This window comes from Mollisia scopiformis (genome assembly GCF_001500285.1).
Source record: "Mollisia scopiformis unplaced genomic scaffold LY89scaffold_33, whole genome shotgun sequence".
Taxonomy (NCBI): Eukaryota; Fungi; Ascomycota; class Leotiomycetes; order Helotiales; family Mollisiaceae; genus Mollisia; species Mollisia scopiformis.
The window spans coordinates 555,409-575,184 of record NW_017263613.1 but is presented as its reverse complement, the minus strand read 5'-3'; the positions used below and the strand labels follow the sequence as shown (position 1 = coordinate 575,184).

The following is a 19,776-nucleotide window of genomic DNA, read 5'->3' as shown; positions in this document are numbered from 1 at the left end:
AAACAGTGAACAAAATATGAGCAATTCTAGTTGACAGTTATCTAAATTTTGGCATAGCAACATTAAGAGTCTCACAACGTTTAGAACTTCGGAGATCAAGGTTTCGAGGTGTATGTGGGTAACTTCCGTTTTCTCGAAGGAGGAACAGTCGTCGCCTTTCTGCGACTGAGAGACTGCTCTATACATGCCCAATTTCTCGGTTGCTCAGATATGCAAGATTGGCGAGACCTCTCGATTCGAAATTTAAATGTAGCATCTTAGCCACAAGCTGCTAGTCGGGCAAAGAATGATTGGACCCTTGTAAGCTAGATCTCATACTTGGTAGTTATTTGTACGGCTGATTGGCAGTTGGGAGCTACTTACACTTCAGCCAGCTTTGCTTTCAAAGTGCATCGACAAGGATCCATAAGGCTGCAAAAGCCTCAAAAAAGAAATCCCAAAGTATTATCCAGCTTTGCAGGAGCACGCTTTGCTTCAAGGTACAGCAGCAAAGCAGGCATAAACACGTGGACTTCCACTATGATACTCAACTTGTGCATCTAGAAGGGTGTCTGGGCTCAAAAACATTCTGCAAATAAGGCTTGCGGACCTTTCTTCTTCTTCTCTAGGCAATACATAGGAGGGGCCCTGAAATGAGGAGACGTCGGAAGCACGCGGAGGATACGTCCTATCACTGAGTGCCTGACAGCCCTTCGCCGGATCATAGAATGATTGAAAGAGTATGCCTCAGTTCCTATGTACAATACACGGCTATCAAAGCTCATTACCTCATCTATGGCATGAGATGTCTGATCATGGCCCGTTATGCGCGTAGATTTGTCTTGTTCGGAGGTGTACTGGTGTCTCGCCTTTGGGGGCATCGGGAATAACCTTTTCAAGTTTCTATAACGGTTTAAATCAGTATTCGGGCACTTAGGAGCTAAAGAATGGCCGAGTCGTACCAGATTCTCAAAAACACATTTATTGAGTTTCCATTCTTCTGGTCGACATTGCCAGAGCTGCTGATTGTTGTTATCGAGGCATTGCCAATGCTTCCGGAATTCTGCCAAACAGTGCTTGTTGACATCTTCGATTCTGGAGAGTTAATGGTATCAGCATCTGCAACTATCCCACAATCCTCTTCTCTCGAAATATAATGGCGAGTTGTAATAATCCCTGAAGATGCACTTGATCTCTGTAGTCCACATATGATCCTCGGGATCACCTTATTCTACCACTTCGGACATTACTTACACGCTCGTTGCGCATCGTGTGACTCTCCTTCCCTCCTTCAAGCAGTCCACTTCACCCTTCCCGGCGCTCTCAGTCTTGCATTGCATGAAGTCATCATTATACGGCTTGCATCTTGCTCCGATGAAGAAACTGGCAGACAATAAGGGAGCCGAACTGCTTCCGATTTCTGCAACTGGCGGGATGTCTGCAGGTAGTGGTGTTGTATCGACGAGGGTGGTTTGATTGAATCTGCAATTGGAAGGATTAGCATTAAGCTTCTTTCACCTCCTCGGAAAGTATATGAGCTGCATACCTGGGCTGTCTTCCCGCCATCTTGTGATTATGTGCACAGAGTCGAGGAGTTCGTGGTGGGCTCAATTGAAGCTTTTGGTGCTTTGGAGAGAGAGCTCGATGTGAGGTTCAGGAACGGACCCACTTGACATTTCCTGATTGGTCACAAAAGCGAGGCTAAATTTTTGGGAATCGCGAAGAGCTTCCAGGTCGCGACGAGCTGTAGCCAAACCACGAAACCATTTGCAATTTCCTTCGATCTCTGTTGCGAAGATCTCTACCCATCACAATACCCAACATTGTATTCTCGCATGCCTCTCCTTTGCTCGAGATCGAACAATCATACCCTTGCGCGACCTGCGCAACTCCCAGCCTAACGCGCTCCTTCTCCCGCGCCGTTGCAGCCAGGAGCTCTGCTTTTGAGATAGAAGGCAGGTTGCATAGCCGTCACGCTTTCTTGCCGAACATTCGAATTGTCTCCAAAGCTTGTCATTATGTTTGGAGCTTCCCTCAACCTGAACAAGCCGGCCGGCGGAGGGCTGTTTGGGTCTTCGCTGAATACGAACACTCAGCAGACTGGCAGCAATCTCTTTGGCAACCTGGGCTCGAATACGCAACAGAATCAACAGCAAGGAGGTGGTGGCATCTTTGGGAATCTTGGTCAAAATACCCAGCAAAACCAACCGCAACAGACTTCAGGTTTATTCGGCCAGAGCACCCAGCAACAACAGCAACAGCCATCTGGGCTCTTTGGGCAGAATGCACAACAGAACCAACAGGGCGGTGGATTATTCAATGGATTCGGCCAAAGCACAACACAACACAACCAGCAGCAAGGCGGTGGCTTGTTCGGACAGAACAACCACCAAAACCAAAACGGAGGACTTTTTGGAACAGGACAAAACCAACAGCAACAGCAGCAAGGTCAGGCTGGAGGCATGTTCGGTGGATCAATGCTGGGCCAGTCAACCCAGCAAGGTTTACCACAATTAGGGCAAAGCACAGCGCTATGGCAACCGATGAATCCTCGTATGTCTGTACCGATTCCAATGCTCTGCACCTAACTAATTTCGTAGCAGGGGAGAAGACTGTTCCCGAGCAGATGGCGACAGTGTTGGAGAAATGGGACACGGGCAATCCGAATTGCGTCTTCAAACACTATTTCTACAACAAGGTAGACGATAACATGGCTCCCTATTACCGACCCGCTCCTGGTGAAGACGCCACAGCTTGGGAGGAGGCGTTATCGAAGAAGCCAGGGCCCGGCTATATTCCAGTCCTGTGTGTTGGCTTTGCCCAGATGGGGGAGAGAATTCAACTTCAGCAACGGAACTTGGCCAATTTCAATGCGAGATTACACGAGATCAACGACGCCCTCTCGCAAATGATGCAGACCCACGAAACCAAAACGAGTATAAGGGCGATGGATGCTCGGAGAAAGCACATCGTCTTGAAGCAGAGATGCTTAGCTTTGGCGACCAAAGTTCAGGTGCTGAGAAATAGGGGTTATGCTATGGGAGGCGACGAAGAGGATTTGCGGGCGAAGTTATTAATTCTGGAGAAGAATATTCATGATCCGGGCTTGGATGCTAGAGGAGAAGAAATCTGGGCACGCATGCTTCTTGTCCAAGAGCGAGCTAGGATGTTAAAGACCGAATTCGATAGGGCGGGTAATGATAATGCAGATGTGCTTGACGAGGATACGAGCAATAAAGCAAAGAAGGTATGTTTCTCGACAATCTGGAACTTCGAGTCACAGCTGACCTTTATTAGATTTTGGAAGACTACAATACTCAATTGCAGCATCTAAAAACGGAGGTGGACTCGATATCCAAAGAGTTGACTGAATGGCAAAAGGACCAAGTATCTGGGTTCCAAAAGGCGAAATAGACGAAGAATGATACCCATGCCCAGCATTTCACGACACGGTATATGCATATCTGCATTTTGCGTGGCGTTGGTTGTATGATATAAACTACATGTACTGTAAGTGGCATAGCATTCTGTAATGAAAGCAGCCTTCGATCAACAAATCTCAAACACGTGCTCTCGAGTGACTTGATTGATAATGTTGAGGAACGGACCAGCTCAGCTTCTGGAAGGACTAGATACTGACTATTGTTCCCCTATTGCAATGGAAACAGAGATGTTTGGATTCTTGTGCAGATCTTTCCCGCTGTCTGCGATATACGCCGTATGACTCATTACTCGAGAAGACGAAAAGTGATGGTTGTCGGAATTCTGTGATCCTTCACACCAACACGTATTTTGAGCCTCTTGAAAACGCCATTCAACATGTCTGATCCCAATCTTAAAGGAGACTTCGTCGAGGGACCACCTGCCATAGATCCCAAAACCAAAGGTGACATTGTTCTCAAAGGGAAGCACAATGTAATACTCATTCCTTGTGTACTTGAGCACGCACCCAGTCTCTTCGAGAATCTCTGCGGACCTCAAAACAATAGCCTCTACACATGGCTACCCTTCGAACCATTCCAAGACGTGGAGTCCCTCAAAGCGCACCTTAAACTTCTCATGTCCTTCCCGACAACTGTCTTCACCATCTTCGTCACGGAGGCCTCGGAGACTGGCTCCAAACCCAAGGAAGCCGTCGGCATCACTTGCTTCATGAATATTGTACCTGACAATCGGTCTATCGAGATTGGTCACGTTTTTTATGGACCGAAGCTTTCACGAACGCCTGCTGCTACGGAGGTCAATTATTTGCTGATGAAGTATGCGTTTGAAGAGCTGCATTTTCAGAGAGTGGAGTGGAAGACGAATAGTTTCAATGAGGCGAGTAAGAGGGCCGCTTTGAGGTTGGGCTTCACGCATGAAGGTCTGTTCAGGAAGCATATGATTGCTAAGGGAAGGAGAAGGGATACTTGGTGGGCTAGTTGTATAGATGATGAGTGGTTCAAGAAAGGGAAGGGTGGTGTGAAGGAGGCTTTGGAGAAATGGTTGCATCCTGACAATTTTGATGCTGAAGGGAAGCAAAAGAGGAAGTTGGACGACATCAGGGAGGATGGCGCATGAGTGAAAACTATGATGACCACGATGATTTGGAGAGCTGACATGAAACATCCATAGATCACAATATTAGATGCTTAGACGAGGCTCACATCTCGGCTTCGCAAGCTGGATATCGAGGGATGAAAATAATGGACGCACAGTGCTTTGGCAAAATCATGCAGTTGTGCCTGATGCTTCTGCAGATGGACAACTAACGATAGTACGAGCAGGAATGCCGCCATACTGGCCTGATGGAGGAGACGCTAAATTACATTTCAAAGTCCGAATCCGACCCTCGGAAGTTTCGGATATGCAGAACGAGAAGGTTGGGGCACAAGTGAAGCTCTGAAGTTTAGCTCAAGCCCTAAGCACCTTTTACTTTTTTCAAAATTGCTGAACCCTTGTTTGCTCGGCCGAATTGGCTCTGCAGCTGGTACTACTAGAGCTTCTTCTCAAATTTACATGTCCTTTTTTTCATTCTACCTCTATTCCTGAATTATTGAAGCACCTGACTGTCGTTGATTGGTAAGTTACAGTTCGTTTGAAATAAGAATATAAGCTTTCGTTTCGTTTCAAATGATCAACGAGCCCGAAAGCTTGACGGGATGACAACCAAACCCATCTCAGGATATCCCAGTGATCTAGTGCAATACAAGTTTCACATCTGCTTGTGGAAGCCGTGCACTTGAACGTCCCACCGTTCATGAGATCATATCAAATGGATGTTTGTCGTCCAGCGTACGAGCTCGGGACTTATGCCGCAAATCTGGCGCTGGGTTTCTCTTCAGATTGGGTGTTAGATGTGAACATTAGAGTTCATCTTAGCTGAAAGCTGTTCTCTTGTGTCAGTGTTGAAATTCATGGAAACTTTCTTCACGATCCGAAGAGAATCGGACTTCTGGGATCTAGTAACTTGCAGGAGTAAAATCCAAGTTCAAAAGAAGGATATAAAGCTGTCTGGCCTGCTCTTTCATAAGATCTTCACAACCATCACTAGGTTGCCTCCTCATCTTCCTCTTCTTGTCATCAAATCTCTCCAAAGATATCTGATCGTCTGTTGCGTCTCCAAAATGACCAAGTTCCTTCTTCCAACCCTTCTTCTCACTCTATTTCTGAACCTCGCAATTTCACTTCCCCTTCACAAACGTGCTGCATGTTCCTCCGCTGTCCAAAATTTCGTCAACGGCATAAACGATAATATTACTGTCCAAAAACAAGAACAAGCTCAAACGAAAGTCATTCAACAAGAGCTAGCTCAGGCGACTCCAGACCAGGATGATTTCCAGAGCTCGAAATCGAAGTTGATCACCATTGTGAACCAAGGAATCTCCATCCGAACCAATAACCAGAAAATTGCGCCAAGTGGAAACGCAGCTATCGCGGGTTTGGCTACAGTGAGTTTCCTGTGATATGTCCTTGGTTGATGGAGCTAATGGGAAACAGGTAGCAAAGGCTCAACAAGGAGAGCTGAAGCTGGCCCAGGGATTGACGGGAAACCCTACCACAGATAATCCGAATCTGTCAAAGTTGCAAACGATGTTTTCGGGAGGCATACAGCAGAACCAACAGAATGCTAAAGATGTAAGTCCTATATAATCGGTCTGAAGTTTGACGATACTGATTTGGATTTCCCAGGCTGCTTCTGGTTATACCATTTCACAGTGAGATCTGACGTGACCAGAAGGAGACGCTAGTTAGGAGGAAAAGGGAATAGGAGGAATAGGGAGAAGACTCATAGTTTTCAAATTAGCATCTTCTTGTCAACAAAATGGGGACGTAGCTTAGTGGTAAATCTCACAAGAACAATTGGAAAGCGGGTTAAACGAACTTCTTGTGGAGGCCTGAAAAGGCGACACAAGGAGCATAGAGGGGCTTTCGGTGCCTTCGGGTTTATTGGGAGGTATCCGGGGTTCATCTTCGTCCGTGGACCATTCAGATTGTGGATCGCTGGTTCGAATCCAGCCATCTCCAACTCGAGTCTTTTTTCTTTTTTTTGGTTGTCAAGGCAGACAGATGCTAGCTTTGAGATGAGAAGGTGAACCTAAGAAGAGCTTTCTTGAATTCAATTTTAATCAATTATACAGATGGATATCGGGGAGACCGTATCAGATTAAGTGAAAGAGTTGGTTCCTTTCCACACGTGTGTTTGTCTCCATCATAAGATATTTATTGTCAACTTATTTCCAAAGGCGCCTCATTTGAACTACAAAGACCCAAGGACCACGGCATCGTTCTTGTTCGTGTCTTGACCGGCTTACACCACAAGTGGACTTTAGGATGGTTCCAGAGATTTAAACATTTTAGCCTGCACGTGGCACAGCACGCACATCACGCACATCAAAGATTGCACGAGTAAACAAAGAAAATATACCAAAACGCAGTATTGCATAAAATTCTCATCCGCTATTTAGTGGATGGCTGTAAATACGAAATGACCCTTTTACCCCTGGCGGTTGAAGCCATTTCTAAATCTATAACGCCACCATATATGCCAGACTATGTAATGCCATCAACTCCACGCACATTCAATGTTGAAAATTTCCGCTCCTTATAGTGACATTACATTGTACAATTATGTTGGTGAAGGGGCCGATGCACCTGTAATACCGTCTACTTCGTCGACAGGCTCAACTGGTCCGCAAGTGCAGAAGAGGTTAAGGTCCCCATATGCTATGCCATGTTAGTATGGAATTTGTTGTTCAGCAAGTACGACGACTTACCATCATCCAATCTAGTGACACTGGGCCAAAATTTCTTCTCCTTCAGCCACGGAAGAGGGTATGCAGCCTGTTCTCTGCTGTAAGGTCGACCCCACTCGCCAACAATCAAGTCTTTCTGGGTATGAGGCGCCATCTTGAGAACATTGCGATCCTTTGGCACTTTGCCTTCCTCAATAGCTCGAATCTCTTTGCGAATAGAAATCAAAGCATTAATGAATCTATCAAGTTCCTCTTTGCTCTCGGACTCTGTGGGCTCGATCATAAGAGTGTTCGCCACGGGCCAGCTCATAGTCGGAGCATGGAATCCGTAATCTTGCAGTCGTTTGGCAACATCGATAGCCTCAATACCAGCAGTCTCTTTGAAACCTCGAACGTCAAGAATGAACTCGTGAGCACATCTGGAATTGGCATTGGTGTAAACGATCGGATAATGTGGGCGGAGGCATGACATGATGTAATTAGCATTTAACAGTGTGATCTTGGTCGCATGTGTCAAGCCACGGCCACCTATTGAACAATAAGTAAGGTATTTTAGAAATCAGGGAGTTCACATACCCATCATCTTGATGTAGGCCCAGCTGATTGGGAGAATGCTTGCACTACCCCAAGGAGCACCGCTTACAGGAGCGATTGCCTTCTCCCCACCAGTCTGGACCAGAGGATGACCAGGAAGGAAAGGAGCAAGGTGTGACTTGACACCAATTGGACCCACTCCTGGACCTCCACCTCCATGAGGAATACAGAAAGTCTTATGCAAGTTCAAGTGGCAGACATCTGCACCAATCTCCCCTGGTGAGCACAAGCCGATTTGGGCATTCATGTTGGCGCCGTCCATGTAAACCTGTCCACCATGTTGATGAACAAGATTGCAGACAGCCTTGATCTCAGGTTCAAATACTCCAAATGTACTCGGGTAAGTGACCATGATGGCACCTAGTTCTTCGCTGTGTTTCTCACACTTGGCTTTTAGATCATTCATATCGAGATTCCCAGATTTTGTGTCACATTTCACCGTGACAACACGCATTCCAGCCATAGCAGCAGATGCAGGATTCGTGCCGTGGGCGGAGACTGGGATCAAGCAAATATCTCGCTTCTTTCCTGGCTGTTGTTCTTGGTACTTACGAATGACTCGAAGACCAGTGAATTCTCCTTGGGCACCAGAGTTTGGTTGCAAAGAGACGGCATCAAAACCAGTGATCGTTGCCAAGTCAGCCTCCAATTCATCAATCATGACCTTGTAGCCAGTGGCCTGGTTGGGAGGCACGAATGGATGAATGGAAGCGAATTCTGGCCAAGTCACCGGCGCCATTTCAGTCGTTGCGTTGAGCTTCATGGTGCAAGAACCCAAAGGAATCATGGAATGAGTAAGAGAAAGATCTTTGGATTGGAGGTGATGGATGTAGCGAAGGAGTTCGGTTTCGGAATGGTGAGAGTTGAAGACTGGATGAGTGAGATATTCGGACGTTCTCTGGAACTTAGACGGAATAGGGATCGCGCCATTGACTGGCAAAGATTCAATGATCTGGCTGATCTGGACACCCTTCGAGGAGCTTGAAAATTTGGCGAAGATTGCAAGAATCTCCTCAAGATCCTTCAAATCCACAGTCTCATCGATCGTTATGCCTAGGCGACTTTCATCGAACTTTCTCAAATTGATGCCGAATCTTTCAACGCCATATTGCATGACCTCGTTAGCTTTTCCCTGGCCGACATTGACGACGACAGTGTCGAAGATTACTCTTCCATCCTCTCCTTTGCCCCTTGAACCAGTGTCATATCCCAGAGATCGTAGGCCCTCCTCCAAGATTCTGGCACCATTGATAGCTCGTTCGGCAATGTTCTTGAGCCCCTGAGGTCCATGATAGACAGCATAGAATGCACTCATGTTTGCTAACAATGCCTGGGCCGTGCATACATTACTGGTGGCCTTCTCACGTCGGATGTGCTGCTCTCGAGTCTGCAAAGCCAATCTCATTGCCTTGTCTCCCAACCTGTCTTTTGATACACCAATAAGACGACCGGGGATCTTTCTCTTGTACTGATCGCTTACTGCAAAGAAGGCAGCATGTGGTCCACCGAATCCAAAAGGTACACCAAAACGTTGAGCATTGCCAAAAGCAATGTCCGCTCCGAACTCTCCAGGTGGTGAAAGGACAGTCAAGGCCAGGAGATCGGTTGCCACACTCAGAGTAGCACCTTGTTTGTGAATGATGTCCGCCAAACCCTTGAAATCTTCCACTCCTCCTTCAGTATCTGGATATTGTACAAGAACTCCAATGAGATCATTGCCAAGCTCCTTTACCCGCTTGCCACCATCTGCGAGCACATCGCCGACCTCAATTGTGACGTTAAATCCATCTGCCCGACTTTGAAGTACCGCTTTGGTTTGTGGGTGTACTAGGTGACTGACGAAGAATGTTTTGTTCTTACTTTTGCTTCGAGAGGCACTCAAAGACAGTGTCATAGCTTCGGCAGCAGCAGTAGATTCATCCAGCAGTGATGCGTTCGAAATTGGGAGTCCAGTCAAATCACAAACTAATGTTTGGAAGTTCAACAGTGATTCGAGTCTGCCCTGACTGATCTCTGGTTGATATGGCGTATAACTTGTGTACCACCCTGGTCCTTCCAATACATTTCTCTTGATAACTTCTGGCACTCGCGTGCCGGCATATCCACACCCAATGTAGCTCCTCATGATCGTGTTCTGCGAAGCAATTGACCGAAGTCGCGCAAGCAATTGTGATTCCGTGAACCCTTCTTCTCCTGCAGCTCCTGCAGCATCAACTTGAAGATCTTTGGAAGATAAGATGTCCCCAGGCAGAACTTGTTTAACGAAGTCGTCCAAGTCTTTGACTGGAGGGTCCAATGCTCTCAGCATCTGCTCCGTGGTATCTGCTGAGGGGCCAATGTGTCGCCTCGCGAATGTATCTAGAGGCAAGTAATTGCCTTTCGAGACATTCGCAGAGGGTGCCTTTGTGGTCTCGTCGTTGGCAGAGCTTGTATAGAAGGTTCGTCTTCCAATTGAACCTGCTTTCACCCTCGACTTCGTGCATTGGTGACAAACCCATGGTCGCGTGAGTTGACTTGGTTTTCTCGCAGCTAGAGTTCTGGTTTGGACTGTAAATATCCCAAGCTGAGCTCGGAGAGCAGTACCTGGTGTTGCCATGACTTCGAAGATTGCGAGGCAAGTAGGTTAAAGTTAAGAAAGTCGGTGTGGTGGTTTGTACTCGAGCTTCTCGAAGCTGGTAGGCGGGGTTCGGGCACTTTAGGAACTGGATATCATCAACCCCTCATCGTAATGTCGAGATTGAGAAGGGGTGAGAAGATTGTAATGTCGATGCCGTTCTTCAAATGAATCCGCGAAAGTTTTCCCAACCCCCTCGGAAATTTAACAACGAAATCTTCAGTCTCGTAAGTGGGAGAGTAAAATATGTAAAATAACTCCCAATATCAAGATAAAAAAAGATACGCTATAATTCCGCTAGTGTCTTATCTGAACGCCACTAAAATATGCTTGACGGAAGTGCGCGTGCCAAATAACAGGGGCTTCAAGACATTTACAACATTTTTTCCCGACGATAACATCAACTCTTCAACAGCTTCATACAACCGCAGATATGTTCGGAGGACGTAAGTTGTATTCTGAATTATTGCTAACTTCTGCTAATGATCTTCAGCACCACCACAAATGAGCGCCGCTGAACTCAAGGCTGCAGAGTCTGAGGCTACTCTCACCGTGCAGAAGGTTATCGTTGGAGCCGTTCTGCTGTACTTGTGTACGTCCCGAACTTTGTGCCACTCATAGCTCCGGTTTCGCAGACTAATGTGTTACCAGCACCGTTCGCGATCGATGCTGTGAAGAAGCTTGTTTAAGGGGGCGGGAACGGACAGATGGCTGTACGGAGACGGATTCGAGGCGTACACTATGATGGACATATTGCATGGCAGAGGCGCTGGAATGATTAATGGGTGCATAAGGGATACCTCGATATGACAGATGGGCATTGTAAAATACAAATAGACATACTCAACTACATAAGGATGAAGTTATGTTACCACCCTAAAAACTTAGCCAGGAGATTATGGAGGTTGGTGATTTCAGCTGCAAAAGCCATGGACCGAGAAGCAGGATTGGGAAGCCATTAACCTTGGTTCTTCGGAGCAGTTGATGCTGTTTGTCGTGTGAAAACTTGTACTCTATGGGAAGCACGCATATGGCATGCCATATGCGTGCTTCCCAATTTAAGACTTCTCGTTGAACTTGTGACACCCTAGTTGACTTGAGCTCTCTTCAACACACCTTTTAGGATTCTAGCTGTAGCTGTGCTTCCTGATCTAGGCATGAAACTTAAGCTAAATACTGCATTGTAAACTCTGGGCAGCAAGGTTTCGTTCCGATCACGTTTGCGCATGGCTTCCGGTCATTTTTGGTTGGTTTGAGCCAAGCTAGACCCTGCTAGAAAAAGAGCCGATAATGACCGAACTTGCTACTGGTGAGTGGTGCGGTGTGGCTCCGGCGGAGCCACACCGCACCACACTTTTTCCCCATGTTTTAAACAATTGGCATTATGAAATCAAATAAGGAAAAGGTATTCCAATCAAGCAACAAAGCCCTCGTAGCTCAATGGTAGAGCGCGTCACTAGTACCGTAGCAAGTCAATGACGAGGTTGCCGGTTCGATTCCGTCCGAGGGCACGAAATATATTTTTTGAATTTTCTTTGGCTCGACTTTCCAACCGTAGGTTGGAAAATCGATTTTTGCTCCTTCGTCGCAAAGTTCTTTACCACCACCACCTCTCAGTCGTAAACGAGCCCCTGAAAATCTACCCGAGTACAAACTCTTGGCCATGACTTGAATGTCCTAGGAAGACAGGACATTCGCAACCTGTTGCGCGCTCCCTATTTGCAAATAAAGGCAATTCTGAAGGAAAGTGAGTAGATAGGGTTATCAAAATTATACCCAGAACTTCTCCACGCAATGCCGCAACCACATTTGCCTCGTCTGCTCTCTTCTTCTGTGCCACTAGACGGAATCGCACCGGCATCTCGCCATTGACTTGTTACGGTACTAGTGACGCGCTCTACCATTGAGCTACGAGGGCTTTGTTGCTTGATTTGAATACCTTTTCCTTACTATGACCACAGCTGGGGTTCCCCCAGCTATGGTCAGTGGTCACTTGCGCGCAGTACTGTACTATTGCACTTTCCCAAGTTAAGTTGTCTAAATACAAGTCGTACATTGTTCCTCACTTTCACTCACAGAACAACAACCAAAAGCTTAGTATATACTCAATTGGGCGTGCTAGCGAGGCCTGTATCAATTAATTCTCACATCCTGTCTCATTACTTGGGGGGAGCCACTTTTCCCATCTTTACTTAAACACCATGTGCACTTTGGAATCGTGAAATGAAGTAATCAATGGTCAAAGCAAATTGTGCTGAGTATTTGCATGAAGTTGAACAAGAGGTAGCTGAGCAAAAGGTGGTGAGGGGAGTCAAGCGGAGCGGAAATTTGAATGGAGAACTTATAGCATATCTTTCCGAGAATTATTGACATGGTGAAATGTTCATGTCGTAGTTTTAAAGACGTGATTGGAACGTCTGGATACAATGTGTTGTGGGATGGGTAGAGGACGAGAAAGGGCGAGGAAGTCGAAGCCGACACAATCTTGCATATTGAATGGCAAATGTACGGTCGTAAATGAGACTTTGTGGGCCGTACAAGTCCCCAGAACTGGGTGTAGAGGTAGTTTTGATGCCAATGCGATCAAAATGGTTCGCTTTAAATCCACAATCAGTGCATTGGTAAAGGTTCGAGGTCTGCGTGCTAGAGCGAACAAGGAGACTTGCTGTGGACTTCAGAGACACCTTCAGATATTAGTACAAAGGAAGTTACTCTATCTGATGCCGAATTTTGGAGTAACTACTTGTGAGCCAAAGAACAAAAGACTGATTAAGGCCGGGCTAGAAGCAGATAGTGGAAGTAAAAAATGGTATGCATGGACTCTTGAAACTGTGGAATGGGATTGAAGATCGTTTCCGAGGAAGAAACAAGACCACTTAAAAGAATCAAAGGGCCGTCGAAAGTGAGCATTGGCGACCTATACTGTCTGCTGTGATGGGACGATGAATTTGATTTCGGGTCGGGTGCAGTTCTACTAGGCTTTGGGCAACTTGTCCATGTTAAGATATAGGCGTTAATTCACCAACACAAGAACTAGAGATACTGAAAAGTGAGGTTCTGGGAGTCTCGTTTTTCTCAGTCAGAGCTTCTAGTCACCAGAAAATTTGCTCCGCAATTCTCTCCCAGAAATCTTTTTAAAGTCAGCCACGTGACAGAGCCCACAAAACTTCTCGGCGCGCAGCCTTTCAAGATCATCAACGCGACGCCTGGAGCTTGAATTTACAACAAACTCGCAACCATGCCTTCCAGATCACCATCCCGTGGACGCACGCGTACTAGGTCGCCGTACTCAGATGCTTCGAATGGAAAACCAGTTTCAAGATCTCCTTCAAGACCACGACGAACAATCTCTCCTCGATCCCCAAGCCGAAGCCCACGCAGAAATGGCAGATACAGGACTGAGAGTCGTAGCCGCAGCGCCAGCCATGGCAGAAGCGCCAGTCCGATTAGAAGCACAAAGGTATGTCTTAATGGTGATCCCACAGAGAATCTGCTGATGTCTTTAGGTTGTCGTGGAGAAGCTCACGAAGAACGTGAACGAGGACCATCTACGAGAGATCTTTAGCACCTACGGCCAGATCCGCGACCTGGATATGCCAATGAATCGAGCTTGTAAGTAATTCCTTATAGAGCTCTGGACCACCCTAACTTCTTAGTCAATACGAATCGTGGCACAGCGTACATTCTCTATGCCTCCGAAACCGATGCTGAAGCTGCCATTGCCCATATGCACGAGTCGCAGATCGATGGAGCTGTTATCAATGTTTCAATTGTCCTTCCACGTCGCAAGTTCTCTCCGTCACCACCTATGGCGAGACGTGGCGCCAATATCGATCCTCGAGTCCCTCTGGCAGCTCCTTTCCGACCTCCCCCACCTACCAGACGCCGAACTCCACCTCCAGCCTATGGTCGAACCGAGAGAAACTTTGATACATATCGTCCAAGATCATTGTCCCGATCACGATCCCCCAGGCGCCATCGTACTCGATCAAGGTCACTTTCTTCTCGCTCTCGCTCCCGTTCTCCACCTAGACGGCGAGGAGGAGGCCGAAGAGATAGCCCTGGCCGCAACGGTGGTAGAAGACGGAGGAGCCCAAGTTACAGTAGTTACAGCAGTTATGATGACAGGAGTCGAAGCAGAAGTCGGGGACGAGGTGGACGTGGAAGACGTTAGGCAATGGGGGGTTGATTTACAGCGCTGGAGTTGGGTCAGGAAAAGGGTAATTGTAACTTCTAGATACCAATGGATCGTCTCAATTTGATTCTCCTTTACTGACCCGACGTCTTTCCATAACTAATCAGGAAGGCACATTTGACATTGAAAGTGCTGGCTGGTTGCTCCTTCTGAGGTCCTTAGTCGCTATCACTAGCTACTTGCCTTCTCAATTCGTTCTCTCTACATCTTCGTCCTTGGTGCACCTTCATCGTCCATACAAACTCACCTCTTCTACACCTATACTCTTACAGCCTAAGAAACATCACTAGGTATGTCCTACACGTAGACTCTCAATGATCTACTGACGCAAGCCCAGATGACATCGCCTCCAACCCACACTCATCTACTCCTGCACGAATATCACTATTCTGATTGACAAGCGAAATGGCAAAACACAACAGAAAGACGCACTCTTCCAGGGCTCGCCGCAAACTTGAGCGTCTGCAGCAACAAATTGAGACAACTTGCATCGAAGACGCTGAGAGTCCGCATGTCGAGATTGTCGATCAGGAGATCGAACTTCCCGGCAATGATGGTACGCTAGGGCAATCTCTTGACGGTACATGGGGTGGTGGATGCTCTAACGGCAATGGAGGGAGTATTCTCGACTTGGTGAACGACATTCGGGTTCTCCGAAACAATCCTAGTGAAGGAGCATCAAGAGGAGGAGGAGGACTGGTCTCAGGACATTCAAGAGCGTCAAAGACAGCGCCTGCACCACGAATTCCAAAACCTCCTACCCAACGCCCAGCTGTGACCGCGGAAGAGACTATTCCTCGAGGCTTGCAGATTCCGGCTCTGAGCACAATACGTCTCACTCATGGTTTTCGATACCCGAAAGAGCTGAATGAGTGTGGAATACCACAAGGCGACTGGGAAGTATTTTGCGGAAGCATTGTACTTCCACTAATCAATCGCGAAACGCCGGGAGTCGCCTGGGCGATTGAGCAGATTCTGGATCGGGTCGCCATGTGGGATGCTCAGTGTTTCCGACCACGAGGATTCATTATAAGAATGGATATGCCTGGAGAACAGAAGTATGGCCTTGACTTCATGGACATCCATCACTTCTACTCACTCCGGAAACACGTCGATAACCTCTCGGATAAACCTCCCGTAGTTGGCATAGGGAATCATTGGTGAGAACATCCGCACTCCGTAGCACGCTCCTCTTTTTACGAACTGATAATGTATAGGAAAATGAAACGGAATAAGAAGCCAAAGGCCCGGCATCACAAGCAGGTTCGCAGGAGAATGTTCTGTTGCACGCGGATCATCCTTGATCCACTGTCCGTTATGGATGACCCAGAGGTTGCTGAACAGAGAGGCTGGATAAATTGGAAGGAAGCCTGCAATCATGCCCATGCAGCACTGAAAAAGTCCGAGGGGGAATCGAACGTCAACAATCAACCTTGGAATTTCCAAGAATTGGGAAGAAAAGACCGTTGGCCTCCCGCAAAACATCTCTTCTACGATCGATTCCGAGGAAGGACGATGTATGTTGGTTATGGGGACCACCGACAGAGAATATTCATCCCATCACCGGATTCCATGGACCAGCGAGGCTACAGTCTGCAAACAGTCCTTCCAGCCGATAATATGGAATTCAAGATCATTCTAGCAGGCGTGCCAGGACAAATACCATTGTTTCACAGTCGATATTGTCAACATTTTTAGACTCTCAGTGAACTCCGTAGAGCGGTGCTGGGGATAGTGAAGAGCGAACTTGCTTGGTGGTTTAGTTTGCAGAATACAATTCCTTGACTATGCCTCGCGCGTGTTGGCAAGGGAGATGACGATGTAAGTGGAAGTGAGTACCTAGGTATGTGGCTATTTTCCCAACCTTTCTCATTACTCACAAGCGAGCCCCCTTGATGACAAATTTTGGGTCCCCACTTCGAAAATGCACTAGTCCTGATTCAACGCGAACGGAGGAACAACGGAGACTTTATTTCAAGGCACCATTGAGCCACGTCTTGCTACATGCAATTTTGAAACAAAAAGAATACCATGATGTGATGAGATAAGAATGTCTCCGGTGAAGAAGGCAGATGTGCGACGCGTGCTGGGAGTATATATTGTCCTTGGACCCTCCAAGATGCACGAAGATTGTTTCATGACAGTTTCTTTTCGCTGAATTCATTCTTGCATCTCAATTCAGGCGACATTCATTCACATCGCGCTTTCTCTTTCAATTGATCTCCTTCGGTCTCAAGATGTCGAATTCCATATTTAGTGTCGTTAGATCCTTCTTGTACTCGCAATTCCTCGTCACTCCCGTCTATCCCACGAAGCCTTTCCAAGGTCAAACAATTATAGTCACAGGTTCCAATACAGGACTTGGTTTTGAGGCCGCACAGCATTTCGTTCGCCTCAATGCTTCGAAAGTGATATTGGCCGTTCGCAGCACATCTAAAGGCGAAACAGCAAAAGCTTCCATTCTTTCCTCCCACCCAAAGATTAGCGCATCGACAATCGAAGTCTGGCCTCTCGACCTCTCATCCTATGAATCCGTCAAAGCGTTTGCAGAGAAGGCGAACGGACTAGAGAGACTCGACGCCGTAGTCGAGAATGCGGGGATCATGACCAAGGTTTGGACAGAGTTTGAAGGAATGGAGAGTACGGTCACGACAAATGTCATCTCGACCGAACTTCTGGCTTTGCTATTGCTGCCGAAGATGAGAGAGACGGCAAGCAGGTTCAATGTTGTACCGAGATTGAGTATCGTGACTAGTGATTTGCATTTTGTTATTAGATTTGAAGAGGGGAAAGAGGATGATATCTATGCGGCGTTGAACAGGAAAGAAGGTTGGAATGTTAATTCGAGGTTAGTGTTCCCCTCCTGCTCCTTCAAATCTGCTAACTTTGGGAAAGATACGCAGTCACGAAGTTGATGGAAATCTTTTTTGTCCGTGAATTAGCAAAGAGGATGGACGACTCGAAGAAGCCCAAGGTCATCGTCAATTGCATGACCCCTGGAGCTTGCATGTCAGACTTCAATCGCGAGTCGAAAGGTCTGGAGAAGAGGCTCTTTGAGTTTCTGGCTTTCCTTCTCGCTAGGTCGACGGAGGTTGGAAGCAGAACTTTGGTAGCTGGCATTACCGCAGATGAGGAGTCGCATGGTGCGTATATGGCGGACTGTATTGTTACGAGGTATGTGAACTATTCTGCGAGGATGGGAGATGCTGACCTTGGTGAAGCCCCTCGAAATTTGTACTGAGTGATGATGGGGCGACGATGCAGAAGAAATTGTGGGATCAAACGATCAAGTTGTTGGAAAGCATCCAACCTGGCATTGCGAAGAATGTTTGAGTGATTGAAGGACTTGTGTCTATTTTATCTCTGGAGCATCGTATTCGATCATAGCACACCTAAAGATCAACCTTTTGAAACCTTCTATCTCATCCATAATGTTTCGCCTCCCGCATCTTCAAATGTCAATTCGTGTCTCTTCAAGAAATCAAGAAATCAAGAAGTCAAGAACCTCGTCGCCTCTTTTCCCAACGTCACTATTGACCAACACGCGAACAGAAGCTAATCTCGGATTCTCCATTATAGAAAAGGATCTAAGTATACTAACTAACATTCCTTGCTTTTTGTCTTCTTTGCAGAGATCCGGTCGCTCTTCACGCTTTTAAGCCAATGCACCTTCTTACCACTACAATATCTTATCTGCTCAAGTCTGGCATGTTAAAAAAGATAACCTGGATGGTCATGTCGTCCCTCACAGCTCTCGAATACGGCGGCTGAAAGGCGAGTTTCCCTGCTAGAAGCTCCCGATGATTGCCACCACAGGCATTGCGCAGTAAATGCACAGCGACATTGTTGAGGTCCTGAATTACTGTCCTTTCTTCCCGAAACCTTACATCGAACTCGTTCCAGCGCTGAAGAAAATCAAATTCAGGAGCATAGTTTGCTTCCTGCTGAGGCTCGCTCTTCCACCATACAGTCATCGGTGTCATTTTCATCTCCTTCGTACTATCCGGCTGAGCTTCTAACCACCTCACCACAAGGTCCACCACCTCCCGATTCGTGCACACCTCCCATAGACCGTCAGTCGCCAAGATTAGGAAGGACTGTAGCTCGAGCTTTCTCACAGTCACAACAGGTTTGGCGATAAGATACGGCGGCGTGAGATTCTCACTCTTCTCCATCGGTCTCCTTGTGAAAAATCTTTTGCCAAGTTCAAGCTGTGTATCATATGATGATTTCCATGGGAAGTCGCCAAAAGCACACGAAACTGTCATCCCCAACACTTTTCCATTCTTTATAGCAGCTTCTTCGTTTGGATGTTCTTGTTGAAGCCTTGCAATCTCTTCTTCGTTATCGCCTGTTTGATCCTTGGAGAGAGTTACTACCGCCCAAGTACCGTCAGAATTCTGTTGTCCGAGTACTCCTCTGGAATCGCCAGTACAAGCTGTATACAAGGTATTGGTCATAGCATTGTACAGTATCAGCAGAGCGCATGACCAAGACATAGCGATCTGCATATATCTTATCTTCTCCTCAAGAGCCATATCCTTGTTGTGTGCGCTGTTGACATAGTTATTGATGATAGAGTCGTCAAGGTCTATGAAAGTCTTTTCAATAACAAGCTGAATCGAATCCTCATTTCGCGACTATGGGTGGAATTCTCTCAGCTTACTTTGTACCAGAGTCAAGAGCTCCTTCTCAAGGAAATCCGCTGTCTGCCATCCGTTGTGGCCATCAAGGACCGTGGCCGCAATCCAATTCTCATCGTTCCATGGGGAGAATGGTTGAACACGGTTGAAGCGGTCTTCTCATGGACTGTTAGAGGCCAATCGTGCACCATCAGCTCTTTTGACGCCGGCTATATTCATGTAGTCTGAGTATGCATCTTGTGAAGGTATTCGTGTCACGTCGTCTTTGGTGCCCGAACTCGGTTCCATAGAGCTTGAAAGCCTCTCTTCGAGATATTGCGACTCGGAGCTCATTGTAACAGTTTCTAGTCGACAGTCCTTTGATAGTCAGGTTGAGGATAGTCAGGCACAAAAGAATTAGCAACTCGTTAGTTTAAGTCTGCAACAATTTAAAAAAAAGACATAAAAAGCGGGTCTGTGCTACCTGATATATATGGTATAGCGCAGTGCCCCTCCGGTTTAAGCTTTGGGAGACCC

At 46.9% G+C, this 19,776-nt stretch overlaps 10 protein-coding genes, 1 non-coding gene and 1 pseudogene across 12 annotated transcripts; 8 read left to right on the top strand and 4 right to left on the bottom strand.

Annotated features, from left to right (window-relative positions):
• Positions 1-583: 583 nt before the first annotated feature.
• LY89DRAFT_691207 (NADH dehydrogenase, alpha subcomplex, subunit 8) lies at positions 584-1,605 on the bottom strand. Its single transcript, XM_018216253.1, has 4 exons — positions 1,526-1,605; positions 1,234-1,461; positions 942-1,074; positions 584-882 (listed from the first exon to the last, which is right to left on the bottom strand). Exons 1-4 carry the CDS (start codon positions 1,543-1,545, stop codon positions 793-795), a joined length of 471 nt encoding a protein of 156 aa, XP_018062717.1. The 5' UTR covers positions 1,546-1,605; the 3' UTR covers positions 584-792.
• Positions 1,606-1,997: 392 nt separating this feature from the next.
• Positions 1,998-3,393, top strand: LY89DRAFT_702017 (uncharacterized protein; the record flags this gene model as incomplete). Its single annotated transcript, XM_018217228.1, has 3 exons — positions 1,998-2,532; positions 2,583-3,226; positions 3,277-3,393. The coding sequence occupies 3 exons, from the start codon at positions 1,998-2,000 to the stop codon at positions 3,391-3,393; spliced, it is 1,296 nt and encodes a 431-aa protein (XP_018062716.1).
• Positions 3,394-3,737: 344 nt separating this feature from the next.
• Positions 3,738-4,667, top strand: LY89DRAFT_342613 (GNAT family acetyltransferase). Its single transcript, XM_018206868.1, has one exon. It carries the CDS (start codon positions 3,799-3,801, stop codon positions 4,537-4,539), a length of 741 nt encoding a protein of 246 aa, XP_018062715.1. The 5' UTR covers positions 3,738-3,798; the 3' UTR covers positions 4,540-4,667.
• Positions 4,668-5,585: 918 nt separating this feature from the next.
• LY89DRAFT_677223 (uncharacterized protein) lies at positions 5,586-6,180 on the top strand (the record flags this gene model as incomplete). Its single annotated transcript, XM_018213668.1, has 3 exons — positions 5,586-5,909; positions 5,959-6,096; positions 6,178-6,180. 3 exons carry the CDS (start codon positions 5,586-5,588, stop codon positions 6,178-6,180), a joined length of 465 nt encoding a protein of 154 aa, XP_018062714.1.
• Positions 6,181-6,995: 815 nt separating this feature from the next.
• LY89DRAFT_341674 (glycine dehydrogenase-like protein) lies at positions 6,996-10,661 on the bottom strand. The gene is made up of 3 exons (XM_018206864.1): positions 7,791-10,661; positions 7,236-7,742; positions 6,996-7,185 (listed from the first exon to the last, which is right to left on the bottom strand). Exons 1-3 carry the CDS (start codon positions 10,402-10,404, stop codon positions 7,088-7,090), a joined length of 3,219 nt encoding a protein of 1,072 aa, XP_018062713.1. The 5' UTR covers positions 10,405-10,661; the 3' UTR covers positions 6,996-7,087.
• A 194-nt stretch (positions 10,662-10,855) lies between these two features.
• Positions 10,856-11,317, top strand: LY89DRAFT_789157 (uncharacterized protein; the record flags this gene model as incomplete). Its single annotated transcript, XM_018223229.1, has 3 exons — positions 10,856-10,868; positions 10,916-11,014; positions 11,074-11,317. The coding sequence occupies 3 exons, from the start codon at positions 10,856-10,858 to the stop codon at positions 11,109-11,111; spliced, it is 150 nt and encodes a 49-aa protein (XP_018062712.1). The 3' UTR covers positions 11,112-11,317.
• A 531-nt stretch (positions 11,318-11,848) lies between these two features.
• Positions 11,849-11,933, top strand: LY89DRAFT_t81. Its single transcript has one exon. It is a non-coding gene; the product is annotated as a tRNA-Thr (tRNA).
• A 323-nt stretch (positions 11,934-12,256) lies between these two features.
• Positions 12,257-12,340, bottom strand: LY89DRAFT_t80 (annotated as a pseudogene). The gene has a single exon. The product of its transcript is annotated as a tRNA-OTHER (tRNA).
• Positions 12,341-13,970: 1,630 nt separating this feature from the next.
• Positions 13,971-14,596, top strand: LY89DRAFT_599958 (uncharacterized protein; the record flags this gene model as incomplete). Its single annotated transcript, XM_018210127.1, has 2 exons — positions 13,971-14,034; positions 14,079-14,596. Coding segments are annotated over 2 exons (582 nt in total), but the record flags the coding sequence as incomplete, so codon positions are not given.
• A 154-nt stretch (positions 14,597-14,750) lies between these two features.
• On the top strand, positions 14,751-16,046 carry LY89DRAFT_341660 (uncharacterized protein). The gene has a single exon (XM_018206863.1). The coding sequence runs from the start codon at positions 15,023-15,025 to the stop codon at positions 15,779-15,781; it is 759 nt and encodes a 252-aa protein (XP_018062710.1). The 5' UTR covers positions 14,751-15,022; the 3' UTR covers positions 15,782-16,046.
• A 592-nt stretch (positions 16,047-16,638) lies between these two features.
• On the top strand, positions 16,639-17,950 carry LY89DRAFT_789154 (NAD(P)-binding protein; the record flags this gene model as incomplete). Its single annotated transcript, XM_018223228.1, has 3 exons — positions 16,639-17,465; positions 17,513-17,791; positions 17,839-17,950. Exons 1-3 carry the CDS (start codon positions 16,855-16,857, stop codon positions 17,948-17,950), a joined length of 1,002 nt encoding a protein of 333 aa, XP_018062709.1. The 5' UTR covers positions 16,639-16,854.
• A 227-nt stretch (positions 17,951-18,177) lies between these two features.
• LY89DRAFT_691203 (protein serine/threonine phosphatase 2C) lies at positions 18,178-19,645 on the bottom strand. Its single transcript, XM_018216252.1, has one exon. It carries the CDS (start codon positions 19,153-19,155, stop codon positions 18,307-18,309), a length of 849 nt encoding a protein of 282 aa, XP_018062708.1. The 5' UTR covers positions 19,156-19,645; the 3' UTR covers positions 18,178-18,306.
• Positions 19,646-19,776: the final 131 nt, after the last annotated feature.